Here is a 27,822-nt window from a genome sequence, read left to right on the forward strand (position 1 = left end):
AATTACATCGAAACCAAGTATCATCACGCGCCTTGTGTTCCCGGTACATAAATTTTTTTGTTTAAATAAGTTATATAAGTACGTTTTGGTAGTGAGTTTCGACGATAAAAAGCGCTTTTGACAATTTTGCACATAACATGAAAGTTTTTTCACTCTATGAAAAAGCTCATACCAAGTGATCTTTCAACAAGGGCTTAGGGTTTAAGGACTTCCAAATCCTGAACACTACTAGCTAAAGGTTCGTTTAGATGTGTTTTTAAAAAGACTAAAAGCGATTTCGTTAAAAATGTTTTAGGGTTCTAAATGAACTTGAAGTGCAATTTAAAATAAGCACTAATTATGTGCTTATTTCTTGCATGAAATTTTTCTAAATTCACTTAAATATATACCTACGAAATCCAATATTTTAAATTTAAATAATAAAAAAACCCTATTTAATTAAAAATACTTTTGAAGCCTCAGAAAGCCAGTTATTTGACATCAATAAAAATCAGTCGGTAATTCCAACTAAAACAAAATCCTCATAGGCTCGTCCTTTAACAAAAGAATTTGTTTTATCAAAATTAAATAAAACTTCAAGAAACTTAAAAATGTAATCGCAGTAAATCGGCTCCACGGACCAGTAAAAAATTGGGATCCACAGGTTCCTATCAGAATGCGAAACAGAAGATCCTCGCTCTCCGTTCAATCATAGCACAATATTGGTCATGGCTATTTAGCTACCGTCGTCACGGCATCGAACCTTTACAAAAATCTGATAAATAAATAATTAAAAATTTTAAACAAAATAATAATTGCGGTGATCGGAAAAATTCAAGACCCCCAGATCCCGTTCCAAATCACGCACGGCGGCGGCAAACCGGAGCCGCAGGCCAGTTTCCCGGCCAATGAACTAATCATCGGGGGATGGGAACGAGGCGGCCTCCGTTAGCGTCTGGGCGCCGCTGTATAAAGTGTCATACGGCACTTCCTACCACTTTGAGCATTCTTCCTCATTGAAAACAATCGGAAAGATAGTAAAAGATCCTACCCTAGAAATAGATTGAGACACGAATTGGGAAGAGAGGAGAGACTGCGGGAATACAGACAATGACCAAAGCGACATGCAAATTCGGAGGACGAGAGGGGTTTATATAGGGAAGGTCTATGTTTGTAGAACCCTAATTGCCGCATGGCCTTTGTTTTGGCGGGTTGGGCTCTAATTTGGCCCAATTTTTCATTTTTTGTCTTTAATTAAAAGTAGATTTTTTTAATTCAATTATAATACTTAGATATATTTAATATAATCGTCATTGTAAAACATTGCCCATATAAAAAAGAAATAACAAAACAAAAATTGCAAGAAGATTTCTCTGCCCGTTTCTAATCACTTGGCTGCCACCTCCGATCGATTGCCTAGAATTCATCGAACACTTATCCTCGATTTTTGTCCGATCGACTGTCACTTCTAGATTTGTATTTAACACTTTAACTTTAAACAGTAAATCACATCATGTTATAAATAAGGATACTTTAACGAAAAGCTCTCGGTACTGTTCACTTTAATGAAAAACCATATTTTTACACTAAAAAGTCAATCCTAATACTATTCACTTTACTTTTTATTTTGTCTTTATCGTTAAAACTCGAAACTTTCAAACTTTTTTTATTAGTTTTTCTTGTAAACAATATAATTTTGAATCCTCCTTTCTATAGTTTAGTAGTTTAGACCTTCTATAAAACTATTGGGCTTTAAAAATTGGGCTGAAGAACTGGTCCTGCAGGTCCACCCGGCCGGCCAGAGGGCGTTCGTTGCAAGCAGGTTTGAAATTTCCCAGCGCATTGCTGTCTCTGAAAGCAAGAACACAGTGGAGGGAGACGACCAAACGAAGCAAATTGTGGTGGTTGCCGGAACGGCGTTGTTTGGGTGGCGCGGCAATGTCGATGGGGACTGACAGCACTTGGGTTGGGAAGAAACCGCTGCGGCGCATCGGCGGCATGTCCGACGCCCTCTCCATCGCTTCGGATCTCGGCTTCTCCGTTGCCGCTCCTCATACTCAGGTAAACCCTCGCTCTCCTTTCTGCACATTTCTATGTCCTCCATGTCCAATTTCACTGTTTGGCTAGTTTGGACTTCGAATTAGCTCCAACCTATTGTGCTTTTACTCCCCATGTTTTAGCTTTTCCTACATTTTCCAGATTTCTGAGCTTAGTTTTGAAAACCCAGTTGGAATTAAATAGTTAGATGTTAGTGGAAGAAGAAAGCTGATTACTTGGTTAAGTTTGTGATGTGGCAGCTTCCTAATTTGAATTTCAGAAAAGTTTGAATTATACTTTTCTGATGTAGGAAGAGCTTCAGAACTTGTCCAGTGGTACTGGTGAAAAGGGTGATGACTTGATAAAGGTTCTAAGGGACCTTACCTCTGTACAGAGAAAAATAACCGATCTGCAAGTTGAACTCCAAGGGAGAAAGGTGAGCTGCTGGAGTCTCTTCTTTCGTGTTTCGAGTTTGCGAGGTTATCTTATCTGTTGAACTGGCTTGAGATTATATTGTCTGTAGGATGATAAAAACGTAGCACATTTGACACATGCGAGTGAAATGGAGAAGAAGTGCGAAACTTTAGCAAGGATCACTACCATTTTGAAGATGTAATTCAAAATAAGGTAAATCGTTGTGGTACATTGTTGTGTGTTGTTTTGTTATTGTAGTACATCTGATTTATTATTCGATTTGTTTATCTTTGTCAAATTCTGGATTGATTTAATATCTGTAACATCAAATGGACCATAGCATCTCTTTTTAAGCAATTGCTGCCTTTCCTATCAAGAATACGCTTTTGTATATATGTCCAGGCTAGTAGTGTTATAAACTGATGCTTTGGTTATCATGTTCTTTGAAAATTGAATTCTGGTGGCATAGAAGAAAAAATTTACAGTTTTATCATTCGTTGAGTTCCTTTTTATGCCACCTAGATTTTTGTAATGTAGGGCATAATAAATAGTTGACGTAGTTCGTATGCATGTTTAACTCTTAATAACACCCCCCTTTAAATTGTTTCTCAATAATACCTCTGTATTTATTTTGTTTCAAATCACTGGCAGGATCGCATCATAGCCCGTCTTCAACAACCATATTCACTCGATTGCATTCCAGTAGAAGCAGAGTATCAGGTTGGTTATGGTTTGAATTCATGTAGGTTGTCTTGTATTTTACATTCTAGGCTACGATTATATCGGCCTTTTTTTTTTACCAGTCTAAGTGTTTGTTACTAAATCCGTCTTATTTGGAAGGAGTTTAGATTCATCAAAACAACTGTTAGAAACTTGGGACAAACTTAATCATATGTCAAATTGTAAATTTTACAATAGAAAAGTATGAACCATTTGTTTTTAGCTGTTGTGGAAATATAAATCTGGCACGGACTGCTACAGGACTATTTGTATTTCATGTGAAAAGACTGTTTTCTTTATGTTTGTGGAATCTTTCGCTCGGGCCTGTGCAGAAACAGTTCTCTGAATTATTGATGAAGGCTGCTGGTGATTATGGGGCCTTGACAGCATCAGTTGCAGATTTCCAGTGGAGTCAGACATTTAAGGAGCCTCCTTCTGTTTGGGGGGTATGATTGCAGAAGCTTTTCGTTTCTAAATTACTGAGAATGCATGTGGCATAGTAGTTCTTTTTCCACGTTATTTGCTTCAATTTTGAGAACATTCCTGATGTTGCTTTGTTTATAAGTTATAAGACATTTGGTTGTGGGCAAGCACAGAGTATGATACTGTTACAATTTGCTGATAATAGCAGTAAAGGAATTATTTGCTAATTAAAGACGCGGAGTCAAACATCAAAGATCTTTTAAGGATTTATATCGGATCTACCATGTACTGCGATCAGGATGTGTGAATCCAGAATGCAGATATATAGAACTTTTACGTTGGGAAATTACTTGTGCATGATGTGATCTTCATTTTGTATAACTGACGCAGGAAATGCTTCGTCCAATTCCTGTGGCCTTAGCATCATGCACCCGGTTCTTTGAAGCAATGTCTGCCATGAGGGAATCATTTTCAACACTTCAGCATCTCAGAGTTGGTCATACTGATGCGTCATCACCTATAACACCAGGCAAGGATTCTTCCCGAAGAATACCAGGTGATTCCGAATGCGTCACTCCACCTCCTTGGAGAAGTGAACCAAGCTTTGATGACTTAGCTATCAGAAGCTCAAGGAAGCCTGAAGTCGAGCATCAAGAATCAGAGGATGAAAACAGTGGGGTGGATGGAGCTAGCCACCGGAGATTGTCATGGCCTCCGTCAGTTAAAAACAACGGTGTTTAGTCAGACTGATATTCGTTGCCTGTGACTCAGTGTATGTGTTTGTGTGAAATAGTCATTGTAATAGGCCTCTGCAAAAAAAAAAAAAAAAAATTGTGTGGAAATGTTTTGAGTTAATCCCGCCAAACTTATGTTCTTTTCGTAGGATTTGATCGGCATTTTTGTATCACGAGCAGATTTCGTTGGGTTTTAACAATTGTCGTTAATGAGATTTGAGCTCGAGAAGTGGAGGTTGAGTGTTGAGTGTCGATAAACCAAATGATCATGTGAGGATCTTGTTATTCTTTGACCTTGTAAAAATGAGATATTCAGAAGTCACCACCAAGTTCTCAGTAGCTCTATACAATTATACTGTCAATTCTCAACGGATCAGCCAGGAACTCCAGGAAGGTTCTCTCAAAGCCCCTTTCACATTTTAGGTATTGACATTGAAGTTGGGAAGTGATTTTCACGTAATACTTTTAGCTTCTCACAAACTCCAAATCAAACACAACAGATAAAATTAAACAGACGTGTGTGAGAAACTAAAAATACTTTAAGAATGTACATAATGTTGACGTCTACAACACTTTTTTCGTAATAACTAATCACGTTATTGGTATGTCTTATCAAATTAAACCTTACATAAACAGGAGTTTAAAAAAAATAAAATTAAACGAGAGCTATTATTAGCACTCGAATGATGTGGTTCTACACTACTACTGTTATATGTGCAATATAGTTCTTCAATAAATAAGAAAAATCTTAGGGCATGTTTGGTACTCTACTTGAATCTAACTTTTTAAACTCATAAACAATTTTCAAGTTTTAGGCCTTAAAAACGTGTTTGATAGGACGATTTTCAAAAACTGAACTCAAGACTAACTCAAAAATATAGTCTATTCTTTAAAAATATAAAAAGTGAGTTTTTACTCTTTTATTTTTCTCTCCCTCCTCCCCTCACTCTAAATCTCTCTCTCTCTTTTCTTCTTTCTCTCTCCTCCAATCCGCTCTCCTCATTCTCTCGGTTCTTTCTCTCACTCCTCTTCCTCTCTATCTTGTCTGATCCTCTCTCTTCTTTCTCTTTCCTTCAATCATCTCTTATTTTCTTTCCTCATCTCTCCTCTTTCTCCTTCTCCTGTGACCCCCTCTTTATCTCTTCGTCTAATTTAAGTCGTAAGATTTAAAAATCTTAAATCGCAAACCAATCAAGTTTTTGAGTCTTAAAGAAAATTATTTTCAAGAAATATTCTTAAGAAATGTTTTGAGAAATGATAAAAAATTTTAAATAAGATACCAAACGGGCTCTTATTTATTTAAAATATTTTCATATGGCATTGGTTGCATCCTGTGCAGTTCGTGCGTGAAAATGAAAGATCAAATGCAAATATTATGTGCCCATCTCAATCTGTTGTAGGCTGTAGCAACAAATGCATATAACTTCGCCGCGTTAAATGTTCTAAATTATGCATGCACCTTTCACATCTCCCACCCTAAAAAGATGTACTGCCTTGTGATACGTAAAAAGCCCAAAACGAGGCGGATTCCATCCGAATTCATTTTGTGAAAACATCTTAATCATTTATCGTGTATCGTGTTGTTATAAATTATTTGACTTTTTAATTTAAAATTAAACACAAATAGTATCGAATGAAAACAAATTGCACGATGTACAATAAACGGTTAGGATACAGGAATTCCTAGAATCCCCACAAAATGTATCGAAGAGGATCCTCTTCCAAAAACGAGGAGCTATAACTTGGTCTGGAGATGGTAATGGTTTGTGTTTGGGTTTATCCATATTGTGTTGTATTCGTGTCGAAACATGAGTTGGTCAACAAGTAAAATGATATGTAAATTAATATCGTGCAAAAATAGCTTACACGTTAATCCATATAAGAGTCTCAAACACACTACGCCAATTATCATACAATCAACTACACCAAAATAACACATTGAAACAATTCCAATACGTTAACGTGCAACAACATAAAATCAAAACTTATGTGACCGATTGAAAATTATCCCAAACTTAAGCGCATCTTCAAAGAAGATGTCAAATTTTAAATATAAAATTTGAATTTGACAGCTTAGGTGGCATTTTAACATCTTTTAAAATTTTGCTCTCTACCGGTATGCCAAATTAAATATTATTTTATTACACTATTTTTTTTTTCTTATTGTTTTATTAAATTATTATTTTATGCCCCTTCTCTCTCTCTCCCCCCTCTTTCTCTCTCACGCAATGACACAGTCATAGACGTCCATCCACTCTTATCAAGTGAACATCTCGATAGAACCCCTCTCTCTCTCTGTACCATGAAGATGATGCGGTTGCTCCTAATCTCAGCGACAGTCTCTGCCATTGTCTCAACTGTGAACTATTCTTGTTCCCCGTAAGACCTAGGAGCACTTCAATCCATCAGAACCAGACTCACCGATTCCTCATTGGGAATCTTCAACTTCTGGGTCGGAACCGATTGCTGTGTAAACTGGTACGGGGTCAGCTGCGATCCCACAACCGGCAAAGTCGTCAACATTAATCTCCGAGGCGAATCGGAGGACCCCATACTCACGAAATCCAGTCAGTCCGAGTTCATGTCAGGATCGATCTCGTCCCAAATTTGCAGCCTCGACCGCCTCACCACCCTCGTTCTCACCGACTAGAAGGGAGTTACCGGCGAGATCGCCCAATGCCTCACCACCCTCTCCAACCTCCGAGTTCTCGATCTCGTCGGAAACAAGATTTCGGGCGAGATTCCGATCGATATTGGCAACCTCACGATGCTCACAGTCCTCAATCTCGCCGATAACCAGATTTGATAAAAAAATTAATAAAAAAAATATTTGGCGTTGTTGTCAAATTTGACAGAAAGGGAGAGCTGTCATTCCATGTCATACCACGTTAGTTTTGGCTTATCGGTTGAAAGATATTACAATTGTCTTTTTTTGCTTATCGGTTGAAAGATATTACAATTGTCTTTTTTTGCTATTAATGCTGATTTGAACATTTTGACATCTCCTTTGAAAATGCTCTAAAAGGTGTGAAATGTAGTGCACCTATTTTTGTACTGATTTCAAGTTATATAACATTTTGACATCTCCTTTGAAGATGCCCTAAGATGCTCTTAAAAATCATTAATGCTAAACGATTGAAGCTGCATTTATTATGCTCAAAGAGTCAAGCTTTTTTTTTAGTTAAAATAAAATTGATTGAACAATTGAAAACTATGAATATTATTATATCAACGGCATCCATGAAAAATAACATTGTTGCCTTCGCAGCTAAGAAACGAACCACCCCAACTTCAACATTCCTATATACAAATATACAATTATTAACCAAGTTTGTCAAATATTACAAAATCAATCAAATTATCAAAACAACCTAGTCTCTTTGTAATGGAAGGATTTTTTCATGTGACTGGAACACGTTGGTCAGATGAATGGAAAGACAAACAAAAGATTATATATTTTTGTAACATGAGACATTTCAAAAAATATTGTATTAACTCACTTATTTCTTGCCGTGTATCCCTCTTTTCTCTTTCATGGCACTATTCGTGTGATCAGAAAACCGATATGTATCTTATTTCGATATATGACAGCTCATCCTTCTAGTGCGTACCAAATGTAGATAAACGGGCCCCGTGTGACAGATCAGCTGCCAGCAAGTAACAAAAAAGATGAATCATCATCCAACTTCCAATAACATGCCTCATGCATGGCCCTTGACAGCTTTCTCTGTTTTTTTTTTCCTTTCAGAAATTGAGGATTTGGAGCGGAATTGGATCCTCTCGAGTCGGAGACAAAGCTTTGGGATCCTCTTGATCTACTAACACGGATCGTTAAACTTTAATTAAATGGTTATAATTATTATAATTATTAGAAAAACATTCCTATTTGTAGTCGTTTGATCAAAATCTAACGATTAGTGTTATTGGATCAGGAAGATCCCAATAATTTTATTCGGAGATGATCCAATTCCATTTGGAGCCACTTGCTTCCCCCATCTTATGAAATTATCCACGTCCCGGCACATGAACGTCACACTGCATCTCTGGCCTTGCCACGAAATCACAGATTGTTCGGTTCAGATGCGGCCAAGGAGTTCGCGGGTCCAGCTGTTAATCATTGTAATTCCTGATCGTGGTGGGGTCATGCACTATGAAAGGATAGTCTACGTTGCAGTGGCCCACAGGCTAGCCAAGAAAGGCCGCATGTCCATGCCAAAAGTCAAAGGTTCAAAACGCTCCACGGTCTAACCAAAGTTACACGGTTTTAAATCTGAACGGTTGCTTTATTTGAATAACTAAGCAACGGTTGAGATTCTTTTTTGAATTTCTCTAATTTATGGGAGAGAGGATACAAATTTGGGATGACCCATTATCTTGTTGTGTTTGATTCTAAAATGGTGGGTGGATTTGAGTTTTTTGGTTTTCTCCTCTAATGCAAAAAATTTATATTCTTATATTTTACATTTTAAAATTTGAATCCTTTTAGTTTTTGACAATTTAAGTATTTGTATCGAAGATGATTGAAGTCAAAACTCGATTCTTATTTTACCTTAATTAAATAACATTTTTCGATGTTGAGCTCGAGAAGTGGAGGTTGAGTGTTGAGTGTCGATAAACCAAATGATCATGTGAAGATCTTGTTATTCTTTGACCTTGTAAAAATAAGACATTCAGAAGTCACCACCAAGTTCTCAGTAGCTGTATACAATTATACAATCAATTCTCAACAGATCAGCCAGGAACTCCAGGAAGGTTCTCTCAAAGCCCCTTTCACATTTTAGGTATTGTAGTTGGGAAGTGATTTTCACGTGATACGTTTAGCTTCTCACAAACTCCAAATCAAACGCAACAGATAAAATCAAATAGACGTGTGTGAGAAACTAAAAATACTTTAAGAATGTACATAGCGTCGACGTCTACAACACTTTTTTCATAATAACTAATCACGTTATGTCTTATCAAATTAAACTTTACATAAACAGGAGTTTAAAAAAAATGAAATTAAATAGGAACTGTTATTAGCACTCGAATAATGTCGTTCTACACTACTACTTTTATTTGTGCAATATATTTCTTCAATAAATAAGAAAAATCCTACTTATTTAAAATATTTTTATATGGCATTGGTTGCATCCTGTGCAGTTCGTGCGTGAAAATGAAAGATCAAATGCAAATATTATGCACCCATCTCAATGTGGGGTAGGCTGTAGCAACAAATGCATATAACTTCGCCGCGTTAAATGTTCCAAATTCTGCATGCACCTTTCACGTCTCCCACCCTAAAAAGATGTACTGCCTTGTGATACGTAACGAGGGAATTCGATCCCATTCGAATTCATTTTGCCAAGATTCTAGAAATCTTCACATCTTAGCTATTTATCGTGTATTGTACGGTTAGAAATCATTTGATTTTTTATTTATTTAAATCAAACACAAATAATATCTGATAAAAACTGATCACACAATGTACGATGAACTGCTAGTATATGGGGATTCCTAGAATCCCCACAAAGTGGATCGGAGAGGATCCTCTTCCAAAAACAAGGAGCTATAACTTGGTCTGGAGATGGTAATGGTTTGTGTTCGAGTTTATCCATATCGTGTTGTATTCATGTCAAATCATGAGTTGGTCAACAAGTAAAACGATACGTAAATTAATATCATGCAAAAATAGCTTACACGTTAATCCATATAAGAGTTTCAAACTCACCACGTGAATTATCATACAATCAACTAAACCTAAATAACACATTGAAATAATTCCAATACCTTAACGTGCAACAACAGAAAATCAAAACTTATGTGACCGATTGAAAATTATCCCAAACTTAAAAGGTGTGAATTGTAGTGCACCCATTATTGTACGGATTTCAAGTTATATAACGCGTGGTGTTAAAAAATGCAAACTCTAACTACGACTCACGAGCATTCACTCAAAAGTTCAGGCTCGAACTATTGCAAATAACGCTTTACAAAATGACGTAAAATAATAATATTTATATATTCTAGTGCATGTTCGATCTCCACCGATCATTCTCTCTACCACTTAACCATTAACTCATTAATGCTAAACAATTGAAGCCGCATTTATTAAGCTAAAAGAGTCAAGCTGTAGTTGAAATAAATTTGATTGAACAATTGAAAACTATGTATATTATTATATCAACGTCATCCATAAAAAATTAATGTTGTTTTCTTCGCAGCTAAGAAACGAACCACCCCAACTTCAACATTCCTATATACAATTATTAACCATGTTTGTCAAATATTACAAAATCAATCAAATTATCAAAACAACCTCTCCTCCTCCTCCCAATTGACACGTAATTACCATAACCAAGTGCCACCAAACTTTTAGACTTCTCGTAAAGAAGAGATTTTTCCGTGTGACCAAAACACGTGAGTCATCAGATGAATAGAAAGACAAACATAAACGCATATTATCAATAAAGCAGACACACGTATCTTACTTTGATATATGACAACTCATCCTTTGAGATGTACAGATCCTCTTCGGATCTAAAAAAAGGGAGCCTAATGATTAAATGATCCGAACATTTAAAATTTGATCTAACGGCTACAAATATTATAACTTTTAGATGAACTCCCTGTTTGTAACCGTTGCATCAAATTTCATCCGGATAATTTGATTCTTAACCTCCTTTTTTTTAGATCTGGAGAGAATCTGTACTCTCCTTCGAGTGCATACCAAATGTAGATAAGCAGCCACCGCGTGACAGATTAGTTGGCAGCAAGTTACAGAAAAGATGAATATCATCCAACTTCCAATTAACATGCATCATGCATGGCCTCTGATACTTCTATTTTTTTTTCTTCAGAAATTATCCACATCCCCGGTACATGAACGTCACACTGCATCTCTGGCCTTGCTCTATTATTTACCTAAACGACGGTTCCGTTCCAACGGCTGCCTGGGCCCTACCACGAAATCAGAGGTGTTCGGTTCAGATGCGGCCAAGGAGTTCACGGGTCCCGCTGTTAATCATTGAAATTCCTGATCGTGGTGGGGTCCTGCACTATGAAAGGATAGTCTACGGTGCAGCGGCCCCCAAGCTAGCCAAGAAAGGCCGCATGTCTATTGCAAAAGTCAAAGGTTCAAAACGCTCCATGGTCTAACCAAAGTTACACGGTTTTAAATCTGAACGGTTGCTTTATTTGAATAACTAAGCAACGGCTGAGATTCTTTTTTGAATTTCTCTAATTTATGGGAGAAAGGATACAAATTTGGGATGACACATTATCTTGTTATGTTTGATTCTAAAAAGGGTGGGTGGATTTGAGTTTTTTTGGTTTTCTCCTCTAATGCAAAAACTTTATTTTCTTATATTTTACGTTTTAAAATTTGAATCCGTTCAGCTTCTGATAATTTAAGTATTCGTATCAAAGATGATTGAAGTCAAAACTCGATTCTTATTTTACCTTAATTGAATAACATTTTTCGACGTTGGCATAGGAACACGCTACACCTACGTACACCATTTTAAGGTTTTACCAACCAAAGTCAACTTTGCTACAATTCTGACTCTATCCAACCAATACCATTGCCGGCTACTCCGTTGGATAGCAACAACATTCCATTTCGATCCTTCCTTTTATTTTTATTAACTTTCTAACCCTCAAACTTTTAATGTTACGTTATTTTGGTCATTCTGTTAAATTTACTAGTTTTTCCGTTTAATCAGTTGCAAAAAATATGCTCACTCACACCATATATATGTTGTTCGGCTGTCAGCCTTCGCTTTTATTCTTTCAAATTAGACTTGGAAACTTGGAAATTCAAAATTGGGTTGAAAAAAAAAAAGAGAAATTGTGATGCACGCCTTCAATTTTGGATGAAGTATAAGAAGAAACTATAAAGTATATAGTATATACCTACACATAAAGTCTTGAAATTTTTTACTTTGGTTATTAAAATTGAACGAGAGAGGAAGACAAGAAGACAATGAAAGAGAACATGAGAGTGAGGAGAAAAGGGAGAGAGGTTGTATAGGGTTTAGGGTTAAAAAAAATATTTTTGTTTTGTGAAATTACGTTATTGTCTTTAATTTTTTGTTGTGATAAAAGATAAAGATGTATTATCTCCCTCTTTTGATTAATAAAAAGAATTTCATTAATATAATTTTGGATATCCACACCCGTTAATTTTCGATCGTCCCATTTAACCTCGAACCTTTTCCAGGCCTGTCAAAGCATATGGAGTTTCTAATTTATAAAAGAAAAAAAAATAAAAGACACCACGTTCTCTCTTCCACATTTTTTCTAGAATTCCTCTTTTTCTTTTTTTTTTTTTTTTTTTCTTATATATAAATAGTTTATATTTGCACGTAAATGTGTGGGCTCCGTTAAATATGAGAGGACAGTAAAAATCAAAACTCATAAAATTCAAGGGCCAAAGCGAGAACAAACGGTATATGATTAAATCACAGGGTACAAAGCATGTAGACGAGCGCAGGCGATAATAGCTCGCGAACACGCAAGTCGCGCGTTAATTTCCCGGATTGCGTCGCATTTCCGGCACGTCTTCTCCCCTTCTCTTCTCTTTTGAAATTTCTCTGACTCTCTCTCTCTCTCACTCATCCCCCAAACGGCAGCTACAGAAGAGGAGAGAGAAAGTGGTGGCGGGAAGCACATGAGATCCGCAGGAGGGTCGAATTTACCATTATACCCATCTCCCCGGTTGCTCCCGTCATCCTCCTCATAAATTCCCCCCAACCGACGTGTCCCTGCCGAGTCGACCCGCCCCCTATCCTCCTTCGGACACGACACCTTCCTCGTCGCCTTCGAATCCAAGCAAATCGTAAATATCCCAGAAAAGAAGGAAAAGAAGGAAATTTAATAATTAAAAATCGGAAACACAATCTGGAAAAAAGATGAGACCTTTGCTCTGGAAACCTCCAGAGTGTTCTTCTTCCCTCCGCCGTTGATTCGTCCACGTGGACTCTCCCATTCTATCTCTTTCCTTCTTCCGGCGTGCCTTTGCCCTCTGTTATGAAGTTCGCCGGTGATTGCTTTCTCTTCTTTCCATGGAATTTCCTTCTTTATCAACAAGGTTCTCCTTGTCTCTCTACTCTTTCTCTCTCTAACATGCATTCAATGTATAACATTGTGTATTTATATGTTGGATTTTGGGTTGTTATTAATTTGTGAAATGGGAATTGTGGGAAGCAGTGTTTGGTGAAGAATTGGGCAGAAAGCATGAATTTGATGAAGAAAGGTGACGGTGGCCGCTGTATTTTCCCCCTCACCGGTTTGCAAATTGGGTAACATTTTTCAGAATTCCACATTTGCTACTTGATTTTTTATTCTTTGATGTTTTTATTACTTAATTTGCTTAAATTCTCAAGTACCCTTTTGGTTTTGATCCTACAAACACAATATTTCTGGGCCAGAATTGGGTTTTATGGCATAAATTTAATTGCTTGAAAAAAAAAAAATATACACACACACACACACACATACACACGCATACACACATATATATATATATATATATATATTTTTTTTTTTTATTTTAAATTTTCAGCTCTAGTGTGTATTTGTTAAGACTGTAATTTAGTATTGCTAAATGCAGAGAAAACCTTATGATTTTTCATCTTTTGAAACATAAGATGTACTGATGTTTTCGGGGTTTTTTCTTTTTATGTAAATGATGAAGTGATTTGGTTTGTGCTGTATGGTTGCAGAGACTTGCAGTCTTACCTTTCGGATCTTAGCCTTTTCCTGGCCCTCGAAAGCAAGAAATTTTATATCTTGGTGGACAATCGGCCATGGCTGGGCGACCTAGGTTCGCGGTCAGCGCACTTGTGGCAATTGATGGTTACCAAGGTCAGACTTTAGTCAATAGTCACTACACCCTCATTGATACTCAACTTATTTGTTTTTTCAATTGTATTTTAAGGAGGATCAAAGTTTATATTGGTTTGATTTTTTCAGTCAAGGTTGTCTCCTTTTGCAAACACTAAAGTACGGAAGGTGAGAACGGAAGGAAATGATGCTTGCTCTAGACCTAAGCCTGCAAAGCCAAAGAAGCTTGCTAGGTGGTTCTCATTAATCAAGCATCAGAAGAAGGTGCTGTTACCTGTAAAGAAGCTGCGGAGTTCTTTACTTTTAAACAGGGAGTTGCATAGGACCTTGTATGGTTTTATTGTATTTGAAGTTGCATGGAGCAATGTCCGAGGTATCAATTACATCAATGAGCTTCAGGTATCAATCCTTTTTCTATATCCTTGAACACTTGTTTGTACTTCTTTGTTAGTGCTCGTGTTCCATAGTTTACGTGTCCATTGCAGACTGATACATCGCTGGCTATAGAGGCTAAAGTCATGCAAAGATGGGAATTTGACAGTATTGCTCAAGCTGCAAGCTGCATATCATCGTGGTTCTCAGGAACAGTCTCTGAGCAGCTACAGTTGAAAGAACTTCTGAATTCTGCCATAGGTAGCATTCTTTGTCCTCATGATTCCTTATTTTTTTGGTCATCGACGTGTTAATCTCTTTATGACATGGGGTTTTCCTCTTTTGGCATATGAGCATAGCATTTGTATACGTAGTAGGAATATGGGGATGCCATTAGTGGTCAATTGTTTGGTTAGTCAAAACAATTAGTGCAGTATTGAAAGCAGTAAGAGAAATTTTAGGGCTAATAATTGACATAGCTTCGTTGAATTGTTTCACTAGGTATGTCCCTTCTAAAGAAAAAAAATATTAGATCTCTGACATGCACTGAGCCTTAAGGTGCGATGTATTCATCTTTGCTTGAATCTGTATGAGTTTTGCTTGAGAATAGAATTCTGTGATACGTATTATGATTTAAACGTTAAAAAGGTCTAACACCAGTGTTAATGGAAGTCAAGATTGTGAGATAATCAGATACATTGTTTAATTACTTGGATAATCTTCTTAAAAGTACTGGGAGTACGGATCCCTTGCAGCTCACAGGGAGAAATTCCTTTTGGACATTTTTCCTTTGATGGTTTATTTGGATAGGTTTATATTTGGAGAATTTCTTTATCTGCATGAAGTGTTGTTATATTGTGCTATTAGATGGCTGCTGGAACTACTGTATCTCTTTTACTACCAATTGCAATGAGGATTCTATAATTTTAATTAAGTTTTTTACTTTTCCAGGAGAAGTTTTCTATGATGCTGAAGAGTATCCAGAGACAGAAACTATGGCCGTTGTTGATGAAAATATCTCCTACAACAATCTGACTTCTGATGAAGATTCTCTCCACTGCTTCAGTCACAATTTTAGTGATCATTCTGACACCTGTGAAAATAGGGCCGCTGTACCACATTCACCACCTCCACCTACTGGACCCTATAAGAGAAGGAAAATAACCACATGCATTAGTGGTGGAGTTGAAGTAGATACTTATTCTGAGGAAACGCAAAGCCCTGCCAGTGACTGCGAAAATTCTGAGATGTACAAATGTTACTGTGAAGATGAAATGCAAAATTCTGAGGCGTATTCCTGTTACTGTGGAGATGAAATGCAAAACTCTGAGACATATACCTGTGACTCTGAAGATGATATACCAGTGACCGCGAGGGCCTATATCAGTGACTCTGAAGATAGTGTTAAAGCTACTCTGTTCAGCAAAGATGCTATACCTGTAACTGTCAATACCTATACTAGTGAATGTCTCGATGCTGTTGAATCTACACAGTACAGGGATGTGCTGATTTTGTTCAGGTTCAATGATCGTGACCTCCCATTTAAACTAAGAGAAATAATAATGTCTGATCTCCGGTTGCTGACTTTGCTTGAGGCTGGGCTTCCATCTTGGGTTATCTTCCTTCAGTCATACCCAGGGTTTTGCCATATCTATCGCCCGTGGATGTGCCCTTTGGCAAGAGCATTGTATGTGCTGATCTCAGTTGTCACTGTCCTAATTGGATTTTATGACCTATACAAAAATGTTCCAGTTCTGAAGGTAACTGCATCTCGTCTTTGTGGACCTCTATTTGATTGGATAGAGACCTGGTCGATGATATCAAGGATTAAGTACTTGGGAACAATGCTATTTCTACACCACTCTCAGAAAGCTGTTCAGTGCTTTCTGGCGATCAAGAGTACCACTCTCTCCTTTTTTTCAGTACTAGCTCAGCCATTGGCAGAACCTCTTGTGGAGTGTTTTGGATTCCTCCTTCCAGTATGGAACGTGCTTGTTGATGTGTTAGAGAGCCTCTTTTCGGTCATTTGGATTCTGATTGGATCTGCACGCAGTCTAGTGGGGAACCTGGTACAGGTTTTAGTGTTTCCAATATTATTTCTCCTGTCAGCTGTCTGGAGCATTGGTAGGTCGTGAAATTCTTTGGATTACCCATCTTTTGATTCAAATAATCAATGGCGTTGTACATTTCACAAAAAAAATCTTGTATTCATGGCATGTACTCTTGTTTGCATTTTTTTGCAGGAACTTCCATTGTATATCCTATATTTAGGATTCTATGGGAAGCACTCTATGCTCCGGTTCGCATGGTCCTTGCAGTAGCCAATGTCATAGCCTTTGTTGGGGCATGTATATATGATATGCTTCGAGATACATGGCAAGTTATTAGCAGCATATTCCGGTTTGCTTCAGCTTCTCAGGCAACTGTGAAAACGGTTGAAGTTTCCATATGGCGTTCACTTTGGAATGACCTCTTTTCTCAGGTTGGAAGACAAAGTATTAATGTAGTTTCTATTTGTAACAGTGTCTGCTAGAATGGTTTTATTGATCACCATTCTCTTCTTTTTTTGGTTTCAGGTTTTCCGTGCTGTCAGGAGTATATTAAATGGTTTTGTTGCCTTCTTCATAGCTTGTAACAGGCATCGCCTTAGGTACGCTCTTATTTTCTTGGGAGTTTTAACGAAAAGCCTACGGTACTGTTCACTTTAACGAAAAACCAAATTTTTACACTAAAAAGTTAATCCTGGTACTATTCACTTTACCCTTTATTTTGTCCTTATAATTAAAACTCAAAGTGTTCAAGCTCTTTTCATTAGTTTTCCTTATTTTCTTTGGCGTCTTTATCTTGTTTTTAGTGATCTGCATTTTTCTGCTCTGTGGGATGCATACATATTTGTCATGGTTGCTTAGGCCGTCCTTAGACTGTATTTGATGCCCAGGACAGAATATGCTGATGGTGAAGTTGGAGATTTCAATTCTATTGATTTGGAAAACGTTTGCTCGCTGGTAGTTTGTCTTTTTAGCACAAGGTTTTTTGCCTAAGTAGTCACTGGTAGTTCAGCATGATCAATAATATCCCGTTTCTCCCGGTCCTGCAGTGCGAATAATTGCTTTTAATTATTGGTAGACCTATGTAAGATTTTGTTACAAGCCTGTGCTAATGATGTTTTTATATGATTGTTACAGCATTTACAATCATATGCAAAAGTTTATCCAAAGAATCCTGGATCGAACCCGGAGATCACGGCGTGAAGTTTCAAGTCGTTATAGGCGCACCGGAGAGACTCGGAATATGGTTAGTTTTCTAATGTGAGACACTTTAGATCATGAATTTCACTTCCCTGCACAAGGTTGTAGCACAGAGATGGAATTGCTGCACCGATAATTGTCAACCGATTATTTTGGTTTTGGCTTTGCAGTTTGAAGTAACAAGGAAAATCAACATTGAATAGCGTTTCCCACAGCTGTTGGAGGATAACACTATCGAGACGGTACTCTGTTTGGGAAGTGCCTGCCGCGTTGTGTATAAAACCACCTTCGACAATGTATGAAACGCTTTCGGCCAAACAAGAGAACGTAAAAGATGTCGAGACGGCAACATGATACTAGAGAATGTAAAAGGTGCTTCTCGTGCGTGTAGCACCCATAGGAAGAGCTCCGTTTCATTTTTGTCCTTAATTCTTTCCAATCTTTGTTTCTATTTGTGATTTGTAGAGGGTTAAACTATGGAATTCAGTGTATATAACAGCGAATGGGTGTTGCACTAACAAAGTTCCTAAAACGCTATTGTGACATCCCAAACCAGTAACACAATGTTACGCATTTTAACTTTTAACGGCCTCACATGGCACGTCCTTGTTCATTTGGGATGTCACGACGCACTGGGAGTGAAGGTAAGTCCTCCTGGTTAACTAGAAGTCATAATCTGGATCCAAACATAAAGGAAAGACTAAATACATAAATGCCAAATCCCACATACAAGAGTTACTGACGTTTTGCAGAACGAGCAACATAAACAAAGTTGATTAACAACTAAGAAATGTCTTAAACAAAACTAAACTCCTATTACTTGACAACCTCCAATCCATAGAACAGTTCCTCCGCTTCCAACAAGAGAATGGTAGCATCAAGTCTGTACGGCTCCTCCAGTTTGGTGCAACATTGCATCGATCTCATCACCAGTCCTCCATTTCCAACTGAAACACGAAAAATAGTCACAAACAATTAGCACATGAGCAGAACACGCAAGTGGCTGTGCGCAAGTGTGCGTCCAAGTGTTTGCAATCGCGAGTTAATCAATGTGCATCAAGCGTTTGCAATCGTGAGCGTGCGAATGTGAGAGAGTGGAGAGGAGGACCTCATCAGGGGTCTGCTCTGCTCGTAGACGACGGCCATCAAACAAGAAGGCAATTGAGTTCATCTCCACAGATTGGCGATCACAATATGCATTCATAAGCTTCTTCAGTTGAGTGCTTCGCTTGATCCTAAAAAACACTTCATTCCCATCCTGCAACGAAATACAAAAGCATTACTTCCATCCTGCACCGCAACATTTCATTCACATACTTTTCATGACGACAAACTGTCTAACCACCACTCACAATAAAATTTGCAATCGCCAAGTAGGAAGAGTCAAACTCCATCACAACAACGGAATTGAATGAACAAAAGTGTTGTAACGATACACTTCACCAAATCAGTAGTTTGTGCACTATACTGTCAATCGCATAAAAGGAACAGCGCGAGAACTAAATTCATATGAAAAAGCTGGAGTTCCAAAGGCCATTAAACACAAAACACATCTCCATTTGTCATCACAAACGACTACATAAAACAATGGCAAGCATATTGCAAAACTATAAGACCACAAAACCAATTGCTTGCGAGGGGAAACCGCCATGATCATAATAAAAATAAAATTAAAAAAAAAAAAAAAACAACAGTAGTTTAACAAGAACAAAAGGGGTAAATAAGATATCGACACAATCACAAGAACAGATGGCAGACAACAAATAAATGAACAAAACAGCAGCAAAACACAGCCTAATCAGAACATCAATCTAATGCCCTAATCCCAGCAAAAAACAGGCTGTGAAAATTGATCAACCCCACTAATTTATGCATTAATTTGCCAAAAAAATAATTAGCAATACTCAAATCATAACAAATTAAACAGATATTCTTCGAACAAAAGAAAGGGAGAACCCAAATTTTTTCTCAGAACCCAGAAATCTAAAATCCCAAGCGAATCGGAAACCCCAATCAAAATTAGAAACATAAAAATAAAAAAATAAAGTAAATTATATACAGAAGGGTAAAGTTTGATGGTGAAAAATAGAGACCTGTCCTTTGACTTTGAGGTTGATGTGGGCGGCCTGGTCGTTGGGCTTCTTGTCCTCTTCTTGCTGCGGAGTCGACATCCTCCCTTTCTTCTTCTTCTCCTTCTCCTCCTCCTCTGTAATCTGTATGAGAAGCAAAACTAGGGTTCTACTCCTTGACTTTTGTTTGTACCCGCTGTGGCGCTACCACCGACGGATCGTTTCAGTACCCCCGGCAATGGATTTCTTATACGTGTAAGAGTTTGATTGGTTTCTGATGGGCCTCGGGAGGTTCATAAATCTCCAGTATTTGGGCTCAAATTCTCTATTCATTAATTACACTCGGCCATTGAGATCCTCCAGGCCCGATAAGCTTTTGGGTCAAGGATTATCAATCTTGTTAACAAGTGAGTTGTTTAGATTTTTTTATTTTTTTTATAGTATTTTTACACTAAAGGGGGAGTTGGGAGGAGTTTGGCTAAGCCATACAATGAATAACCTAATTGGTATCGAATTCGCCATCCATGAGAGTCGAACATAAGACCTCTCATTTCCAAGTGAAGAGGAATACCACCAAATTGTAGTATTGAGTGACAGTGAGTTGTTTAGATTTAGAATATAAAGCACGTGCATAAAGGTTCGAATCTCTTGTTTAAAATATTCGCTTGTAAGGTCATTTTCATGAGAGAATTTTCAGGGCGTCCTAGCGGTCTGGTACCTCTAGTGTCATAATACGAGTAGCTAAAATTTTTTTAACATATTTATTTTAATAAACAGTGCAGGGCCATATTTCTTACCATCTCCAACCGAGGGCTAAAGGGTCATAAGGCCAAACATAGCCCTGTGACAAAAAATCATCTCCAACTGAGGGTCAAAAGGGTCATAAAGCCAAACATAATTTATTATTTAAATTTAAAAACTATAGCAACTTAAATTTAAAAACTACAACTTAAATTTAAAAATTACAAATTAAATTTAAAAACTACAACTTAGATTTATAGGAAAATATGAGAATGTTGTTAAATGTTTTTAAAAATGTTTTTTAAGTTTCATGTTGTTAAATGTTATTTAATGTTGTTTAATGACTTAGGAAGTTATAGGAAAAAAAATAAAAATATAACGGCTAACTGACGTCAGCTAGCCGTTGCATTCAAATTTGTGGCCCGACCTGGGGCTGGCTGGGTTGGGCCAGCAGGTTGGCCTTTAGCCCTTTTTTGTCCCGTGAGGCCCACGAGCCCTTTGGTCTAGCCCTCGGTTGGAAACGGTTTTTGGGCTATTTTCGCCCTCTGGACCATTCGGTTGGAGATGGCTATAAGGCAATCTCCAATTGAAGGAGGGCCAAAGGGCTATATTTAGTCCTATAGTCCTACAAGAAATTATATTTTAATGAACAATGCCAGGGCATATTTTATATCATCTCCAACCGAGGGGTCAAAGGATTATAGGTCAAACATAGCCCTTTGACAAAAAAAATATCTCCAATTAAGAGGGTCAAAGGATCATATACCAAACATAATTTATTATTTAATTGAATTAATATAGTTAATTAAATTAAACTACCATATTAAAATAAGATTTTCAGACATATTGGAAGATTATTGAAAGATGTGGCCATTTGAAAATTATTGAAAAAATTAAAGGAAAGATTATTGGAAGTGAATATAATGTGAAGAATTGAAATAAAATAAGGTAATATAGTATGAAATAGTGAAAAGTATTTGAGAAATGACGTAGGAAAAAAAATTAGAAATATATATTTTTTTAAATTCGTCCAAAAAAAAAAAAAGGTTGGGCTCATCAGGCTGGTTGGCTGGAAATGGCCAGCCCGCTAGCTTGATTTGGTGGTTTTGGTCAAGTGAGGCCCACAAGCTCTTTGGCCAATCTCTTGGTTGAAGATGATTTTCGTGTTGTTTTAAGTTATCTTTAACCTTATAATTTTTTGATCGGATCGATTGCAAATAGTCTAATGTATCATAGCAAGTCCTGACCCATTTAAAAATATCTTCATCTCCAGCTAAAATAGCTATCTGCCAAATTTAGCCGTAAAGTTAACAAAACCAGTCTCACCAAAAGAAATGAGACTATAGAGATCGGCCTAAATTTAGCCCAGCGCAAGCTACACATACCCAGTCGCCCACCTGCCCTTGGATTACTTTTTCGACGGTCCCACCATGTGCAGCCCACAAATGTGAACTGCTATAGTGCGGCAGCACCGCATGGAAATAAAACGCAGCTGATGTAAGAAGGGCTCTGATATTAGTGCCGTTGAAATCAACGGCGGTTGTTGTGGAATTGGGTCAGGTCCTTTTATTGTTGAATAACTAGAATGTGTTTTGTCATTTTGCTTGCGGTATTGCTTTTGCTCTCCAACAGTCTTGGCATCTTTTTTTCCTGAACAGCTTTACAAAAATGATGGGTACTTAATACTACGATCTAAAAGTATTCATCTTCATTTATAACTAAGAGACATTAAGTTTGATTTTTGCTGTGAATTTGAACCAATAGCTCATTGTGAGGCTAAACTCATCTTATTCCTTAGTATAGATAATATCATTTGTTCAAATAAAAAAAAAAACAAAAAAAAAAACAAATGAAAAAAGCTTTAAATTTTTACATTTAAATAAAAAATCATTTACTAATTTTATTTAATGATGAAGACAAAAGAATAAATAAATAAACCAACTTGCGCTAGGGCGAGTACCTAAGGGTGGGCAAACGAGCTGGTTCCATGCGGTTTGGGGTAGGTCTAAAATTTGTAAAGACAAAATGGCGTAGGTTTACAAAATTATCGAGACGGGACGGGTGCAAAAGCCTTAGGAAACGGGGCCCCGGTTGGACTTTCCCCATCACTCTTCCATTTTGCTTGCTTTTTCTTTCTTTATTGGCTCTCTATTCCCTTTTTTTTTTTTCCTTGCACGTTCCCCGTCACTCTTCCATTTTGCTTGCTTTTTCTCCCTCCATAGAAAGGTGCAGCTCTAGCCACTGAAGGATCCAATGAAGGTGCAGCTCTATTCACTTCTTTTATGTTGATGAGACCAAAATCAATCGAATCATTGAATTTTGTTATGGAGGAAATGCTTTATGTTCACAATCTAATGAAGAAACCATCTTGTCTTATGGTTAATGGCAAATGACGAAGACGATATGGTGGAACACTATTTGGCTGAGAAGTTTGACTCATCAACCCATTATTTGAAAAGAGTCACCAGCTAGATCTAAAAACAACAGGATGACGAACACGTTGAGGAGAGGAACGAACATGATGATGAAGACCAAACTTAGGCGTGAGTGAAGATTTGGACCATGGGGACCTGTAGGAATCGGCTCGTTGCAAGGGTTGAGTTAAGTCTGGATCCCATTTTAAAAAATCCAAAACCTGACCTGCCCCGTCCCAGTCCATGCCCACCCTTACGCATACCATCCCTTCCCTTCCACATTCCACTTTTTTCTCCCACCATTTCCTCCCATTGTCACCTACACTAATATATATATATATTTTTTCCGCTTAGAATAAGAAAAATACTTCAAATTGAATTACATTCTCTAGTTTTATTTTTGTGGTGTTGTTTCCCAATAGTAGTTATGATGACGAGAAACTTTTCAATGTGCCCGAAACACAGGATGATACATTTTGTATAAGTTGTGAGATTCTTGTGTTACAAAAATTAATAACATAAAAAATAAAAATTTCCACCACTTACATAATAATACGTGGCATACCATTTTTGTTACGGGCACAAGGAAAATTTCTCCAAGATGACACCCAAGCTCAAGAAATTGGATGGAAGGCTATATTTATTATTGTAGATATGTAAAAAATATGAGAAAATTTTAATTTGGTAATTGAAAACAGCTTTTTAAATATAATTACTGAGAACATAATCTTCTCAAGGTTTTGGTCTAAATAGTCACTTATGGGTTCATCGTTTTCGGCGCAATGGGTGCTTTTATAGGACCAAAAAGGGTCTAAATTTCAAACCTTATGAAACTATACCAAAATTAAACACTATTTATAAAACTTCATCAATAAGTAGACACTATTCATGAAACTAAACCAATAAGTAGACACTATTTATGAAATGAAAACAAGAAATAGACATTATTTCTAAAACTAAACTAATAGGTGAAAACTATTTATGAAACTGGACTATACAATATTTATGAAACATAACCAAGAATTAGGCACTATTTATGAAAGTGGACCAATAAGTAGACATTATTTATGAAACGAAAACAAGAATTAGGCATTATTTCTAAAACTAAACCAATAGGTGAAATTTATTTATGAAATTAGACTAGACATTATTTATGAAGCCGGACCAAGAAAGAGAAACTATTTATAAAACTGTATCAATTACTATACATTATTTATAAAACTGGATCCAATAACTAGGCACTATTTAGGAAACATGACCACGAACTAGACACTATTTATGAAAGTGGACAAAAAATTAGGCTCTATTTATGAAATTAGACCAATAAATAGTATAATATCGTTCAGTTTCATAAACAGTGTATAGGTCCCACAAGTCAGTTTTTTTTTTTTTTTTTCCAAATTGTGTCATTTTCATTAAAATTTAAGTTTTTTTTTTGTCCTTTTTATTAAAATTTAATTCTTTTTCATTAAATAAAGTTATAGTATGGTTTTTTGTGAAAACAAACTTAAGCTCAATCCCTTTTCATGAATTCCAAAAAAAAAGGATAAAAAAACTTTTTTTTTTAATTTTTAAATACAAGGCTGGATAAAAAGAAAATTAGGAAACAGTAAAAATTTCCTTTGTTTTCAAACAAAAATGGATGTGTTAAATTCGATTTTTGAGTTATTATTATTTTGTCATGTTGAGATTTTATTTTTTAAAATAATGAAAGCGTGTTGAACAACACGTAACAGTAATCAGTAGATGTGTGAGTGTTTATCATAGTTTCTCTTAATTGTCTGTAAAGATAACAAATTCTGTAGGGAGTAAACTATAGTCCTGCATGACTAGAGATGGTAAAAATCAGCCATGCAGTAATCTTTATAATATTATTTACGAGGGTAAAACATTGTCCGGAGATAAGTTTCGCTCCCAATGATTGAAGATAGTCTTTTTTTTCTTTTTTCTTTTTCCAACTTATAAGGAAGACAATAGATTCAAATGTTATATAATGTTGGGGGGGGGGGGGGAGAGAAGGGCAGAATTTAAAAGGGTAAAAGATCCCAACAACATTTAGACAACCAAATCCTTTTAAATAATGGACAATATTAATTTTGTTCAATACAAATTTAGACAACCAAATCCTTTTTTTATACTCTGGTCCACTATTACAAACCAATAGACATTATCGATCAACTTATAATATCCATTTGATAGAGAATTCAATAGCAACACAAATTAGCTAGGACATCAGCTTCCTCTTAAATATGCTCTCTCTCTTACCAAAAACAAATGGACTATCAAAATATCAACAAGTTGTGTTTGTCCCAATAACAAAAGGCTCCATTAATAACTGAGTCGAGAAGTAGAAAATGACACCCAAGATGATAGATGTGGGCAAAGCTGGCAAAGCTTGATGGCATTGCCCCCAAGACTATTTAGTTAGATAATTCTTTGAGGCATTAAATCAAACACATGGAGTGTGTATAAAGACTAGCAAAAAGCAGTACGAGAGATAGATGGAGGAAGACTATCAAACACCTGGAGATAGGTGGAGGAAGACTATCAAGTTCTGCCGGCGGCCCATTCCTAATTCTATTGTTTGACGGCAAAGCATCAAACGCCTAGGGTTTCAATATTGACCGATCAATCAAGCAATTGGGAATCCCCAAATGAACATAAAAAATAAAATCTTTCAATCCAAAATCTCACGTGAAACACAAAATTCAAGTACCCAAACAAACATTTGTGCAAAAACGATTGAATTGGAGAAGAATGAACCTTTGAGTGTTTGGGGTTGGGAGGAGGGGAAGTGAAAATGGGGCTATTATGTGCTCTGATTTGTTTTGGAAATAGGGGAACGGGGTGAGAGGTAATGGGTTCAACGCTCAAACGACGTCGTCCCACTTACTTTTTTCTAAGAAAGTTTTAACAAAAAGTCTGCGGTACTGTTCATTTTAACGAAAAATTACATTTTTACACTAAAAAGTCAATCTTGGTACTATTCACTTTACCCTTTATTTTGTCTTTATCATTAAAACTCAAAATTTTCAAATCATTTTCATTTGTTTCTAAATCACTAAACGAGACAGTATCGTTTTACTTAAGGATTTAAAAAATAAAACACTATGCTGAAACTCAGAAAACCAGAGTGCGGGTTGGGCATCCATCAATGATGCGGACATAGGAAAATATGTATGTGTTTGAAACAAAAACAAGTAAAAACATGCATGTGCTTTGTCAATATCGTGGACGAACAAAATGGGCTTTTAAGATATGGCCAGGGGAGGGAAGGCGGGAAAGCAACTTCTATAGGCTGCTCTTTTTCCTTTGATATGATTTAATGGATATTAAGGGGGGAGGGGGAAAGGGAGTGTGCAACATGAAATGATTTCAATTGGTCAATCTAAAGGCGAGATTGCTTGTCCATCTCCTGTCTGCATATTTAGCAATCGAGAATGCAGTAGCGGATTCAAAAATTTATATGTGGGAGAGCTTCTCATATACATAGGTAAATTTAAACTTAGAACATGAAAGATTTGATTAATGGGAACTTCAACGAAAAATTATCTGTACTGTTTACTTTAACGAAAAACCACATTTTTACACTAAAAAGTCAATCATGTTACTATTCATTTTACCATTTATATAACAATTGAAAGACCTTAAATTCAATAGAGAGAATTAAAAACATTGCACAAAACCCAGAAACTTGAACATGATGTACAAAGTAAGCAAGAATTTTTTTAAAATATGAGTTAAAGGAAAAGTTGATAGAATAAGGAGTGGAAGTGAATATTGCACCGGAATAAGAAGGAGAGGAGAAAAATGAGACCTGGCTTAAAATAAAAAAGAGTTTGAATTGAGAACACATTTGAATTAAAAGATATTAGACTGATATGCTGCAACAACATATCTTATAGCAGCAAGAAGAAAAAAAGACAGGATAAGCCAGTGATCTAGTTAGTCCCTTAATGGCTCCATCACTGCGAGAATGTCCTTGATTGCGCACCAAAATGATTGCCAAACAATTTCGAACATGTCATATTTTAGCTGCGGGACGTTGCTAACAAATAAACTTTTATGTAATGAATTTGGCTAAGAACAGTTGCCTAATTATAACACCTCTCAATGACACAAAAAATCATTGCTAATAAGTAACGGCATAAATCTATGATCATAAAAGTGATGAACCAGTGGTTGGCTTGTTGCTTACCCTTTCCCGTTAGGAAGGACTGCTCTTTTTGCTGACTGCTTGTAGCAGGTAGAAGCCAACGTTCGGAAAACATCATGACCTCATCTCTTCTATTTATTAATACATTATTCCCCCAAACGTTGATTCCTCTAAATCCCCATGGACCCCATAGCATCCTATGTTAACCTGCTCATTAGTGCTGTTATGCGTCGCAACATAATTTTTCTTTAATTGTCACACCAGGATTCATGCTTTATGTAAATTTGTCGTCTCAACGTCTTTGTTTAGATGTAAGTTTAATTTAAAAATGGTAAAAATGTTGTCTCAACATCTCAATTTTATTCAAATCCACTGTCACGACATGACCTTTTTATGTAAGTAATGTTCCCGTTCCAAGATTCCAGCTCATTCGACAGGGTAGGTCATAAGTGGGCAAATCAAAGCAACCAGATCCCTTAGACTCAAAGAAATTGAGTTTACTCATCCGAAATATTAAAATTGGATTCCACAGTTATAAATATGAACCTTTCAAAAATTATAATAATTTTAATCGTTTAATTAAATTATAATTGTCTAAATTATTTGATTCTCGAACTCAGTTCATTTGAGTCCGGAAGGGAACCGGTTTCCAAATGAAACCAAAACAACCAATTATTTAACAACAAAAAA

The 27,822-nt window shown here is 36.6% G+C and overlaps 3 protein-coding genes and 3 non-coding genes across 7 annotated transcripts; 2 read left to right on the plus strand and 4 right to left on the minus strand.

Moving 5' to 3' along the window:
* Nucleotides 1–450: 450 nt before the first annotated feature.
* LOC125474587 lies at nt 451–531 on the minus strand. Its single transcript, XR_007256057.1, has one exon. It is a non-coding gene; the product is annotated as a small nucleolar RNA snoR77Y (small nucleolar RNA).
* A 57-nt stretch (nt 532–588) lies between these two features.
* LOC125474597 lies at nt 589–743 on the minus strand. The gene has a single exon (XR_007256067.1). It is a non-coding gene; the product is annotated as a small nucleolar RNA snoR2/U65 (small nucleolar RNA).
* A 191-nt stretch (nt 744–934) lies between these two features.
* Nucleotides 935–1,001, minus strand: LOC125474598. Its single transcript, XR_007256068.1, has one exon. It is a non-coding gene; the product is annotated as a small nucleolar RNA U49 (small nucleolar RNA).
* Nucleotides 1,002–1,739: 738 nt separating this feature from the next.
* On the plus strand, nt 1,740–4,629 carry LOC103954976 (AUGMIN subunit 2). Its single transcript, XM_009366832.3, is given in 7 exon segments — nt 1,740–2,040; nt 2,327–2,452; nt 2,540–2,621; nt 2,624–2,643; nt 3,082–3,150; nt 3,483–3,596; nt 3,964–4,629. Coding segments are annotated over 7 exon segments (885 nt in total). The 5' UTR covers nt 1,740–1,917; the 3' UTR covers nt 4,315–4,629.
* An 8,453-nt stretch (nt 4,630–13,082) lies between these two features.
* Nucleotides 13,083–18,297, plus strand: LOC103954977. Of its 2 annotated transcripts, none has more exons than XM_009366833.3 (10): nt 13,083–13,377; nt 13,497–13,588; nt 14,012–14,153; nt 14,262–14,531; nt 14,618–14,765; nt 15,456–16,628; nt 16,748–16,986; nt 17,081–17,154; nt 17,690–17,798; nt 17,923–18,297. In XM_009366833.3, the coding sequence occupies exons 2-10, from the start codon at nt 13,524–13,526 to the stop codon at nt 17,953–17,955; spliced, it is 2,253 nt and encodes a 750-aa protein (XP_009365108.2). In that variant the 5' UTR covers nt 13,083–13,377; nt 13,497–13,523; the 3' UTR covers nt 17,956–18,297. The 2 variants fall into 2 exon arrangements, with proteins under 2 accessions (XP_009365108.2, XP_048434143.1); XM_048578186.1 differs by having other exon boundaries at nt 13,083–13,329.
* A 144-nt stretch (nt 18,298–18,441) lies between these two features.
* Nucleotides 18,442–20,036, minus strand: LOC103954978 (small ubiquitin-related modifier 1). Its single transcript, XM_018649355.2, is given in 4 exon segments — nt 18,442–18,683; nt 18,685–18,699; nt 18,861–19,010; nt 19,846–20,036. Coding segments are annotated over 4 exon segments (297 nt in total). The 5' UTR covers nt 19,924–20,036; the 3' UTR covers nt 18,442–18,629.
* Between the last annotated feature and the right edge of the window lie 7,786 nt (nt 20,037–27,822).

This window comes from the organism of the source record quoted next, unplaced genomic scaffold, assembly GCF_019419815.1.
Source record: "Pyrus x bretschneideri cultivar Hongxiangsu unplaced genomic scaffold, Pyrus_bretschneideri_v1 Contig12, whole genome shotgun sequence".
NCBI classification, from domain to species: Eukaryota; Viridiplantae; Streptophyta; class Magnoliopsida; order Rosales; family Rosaceae; genus Pyrus; species Pyrus x bretschneideri.

Excerpts from the sequence above, each read along its gene's own strand:
- LOC103954977 (XM_009366833.3), top strand. The coding sequence starts at position 13,524 with ATGAATTTGATGAAGAAAGGTGACGGTGGCCGCTGTATTTTCCCCCTC. Across the intron at positions 14,154-14,261 it reads GGCAATTGATGGTTACCAAG|TCAAGGTTGTCTCCTTTTGC; the intron begins GTCAGACTTTAG and ends TGATTTTTTCAG. Across the intron at positions 16,629-16,747 it reads GTCAGCTGTCTGGAGCATTG|GAACTTCCATTGTATATCCT; the intron begins GTAGGTCGTGAA and ends ATTTTTTTGCAG.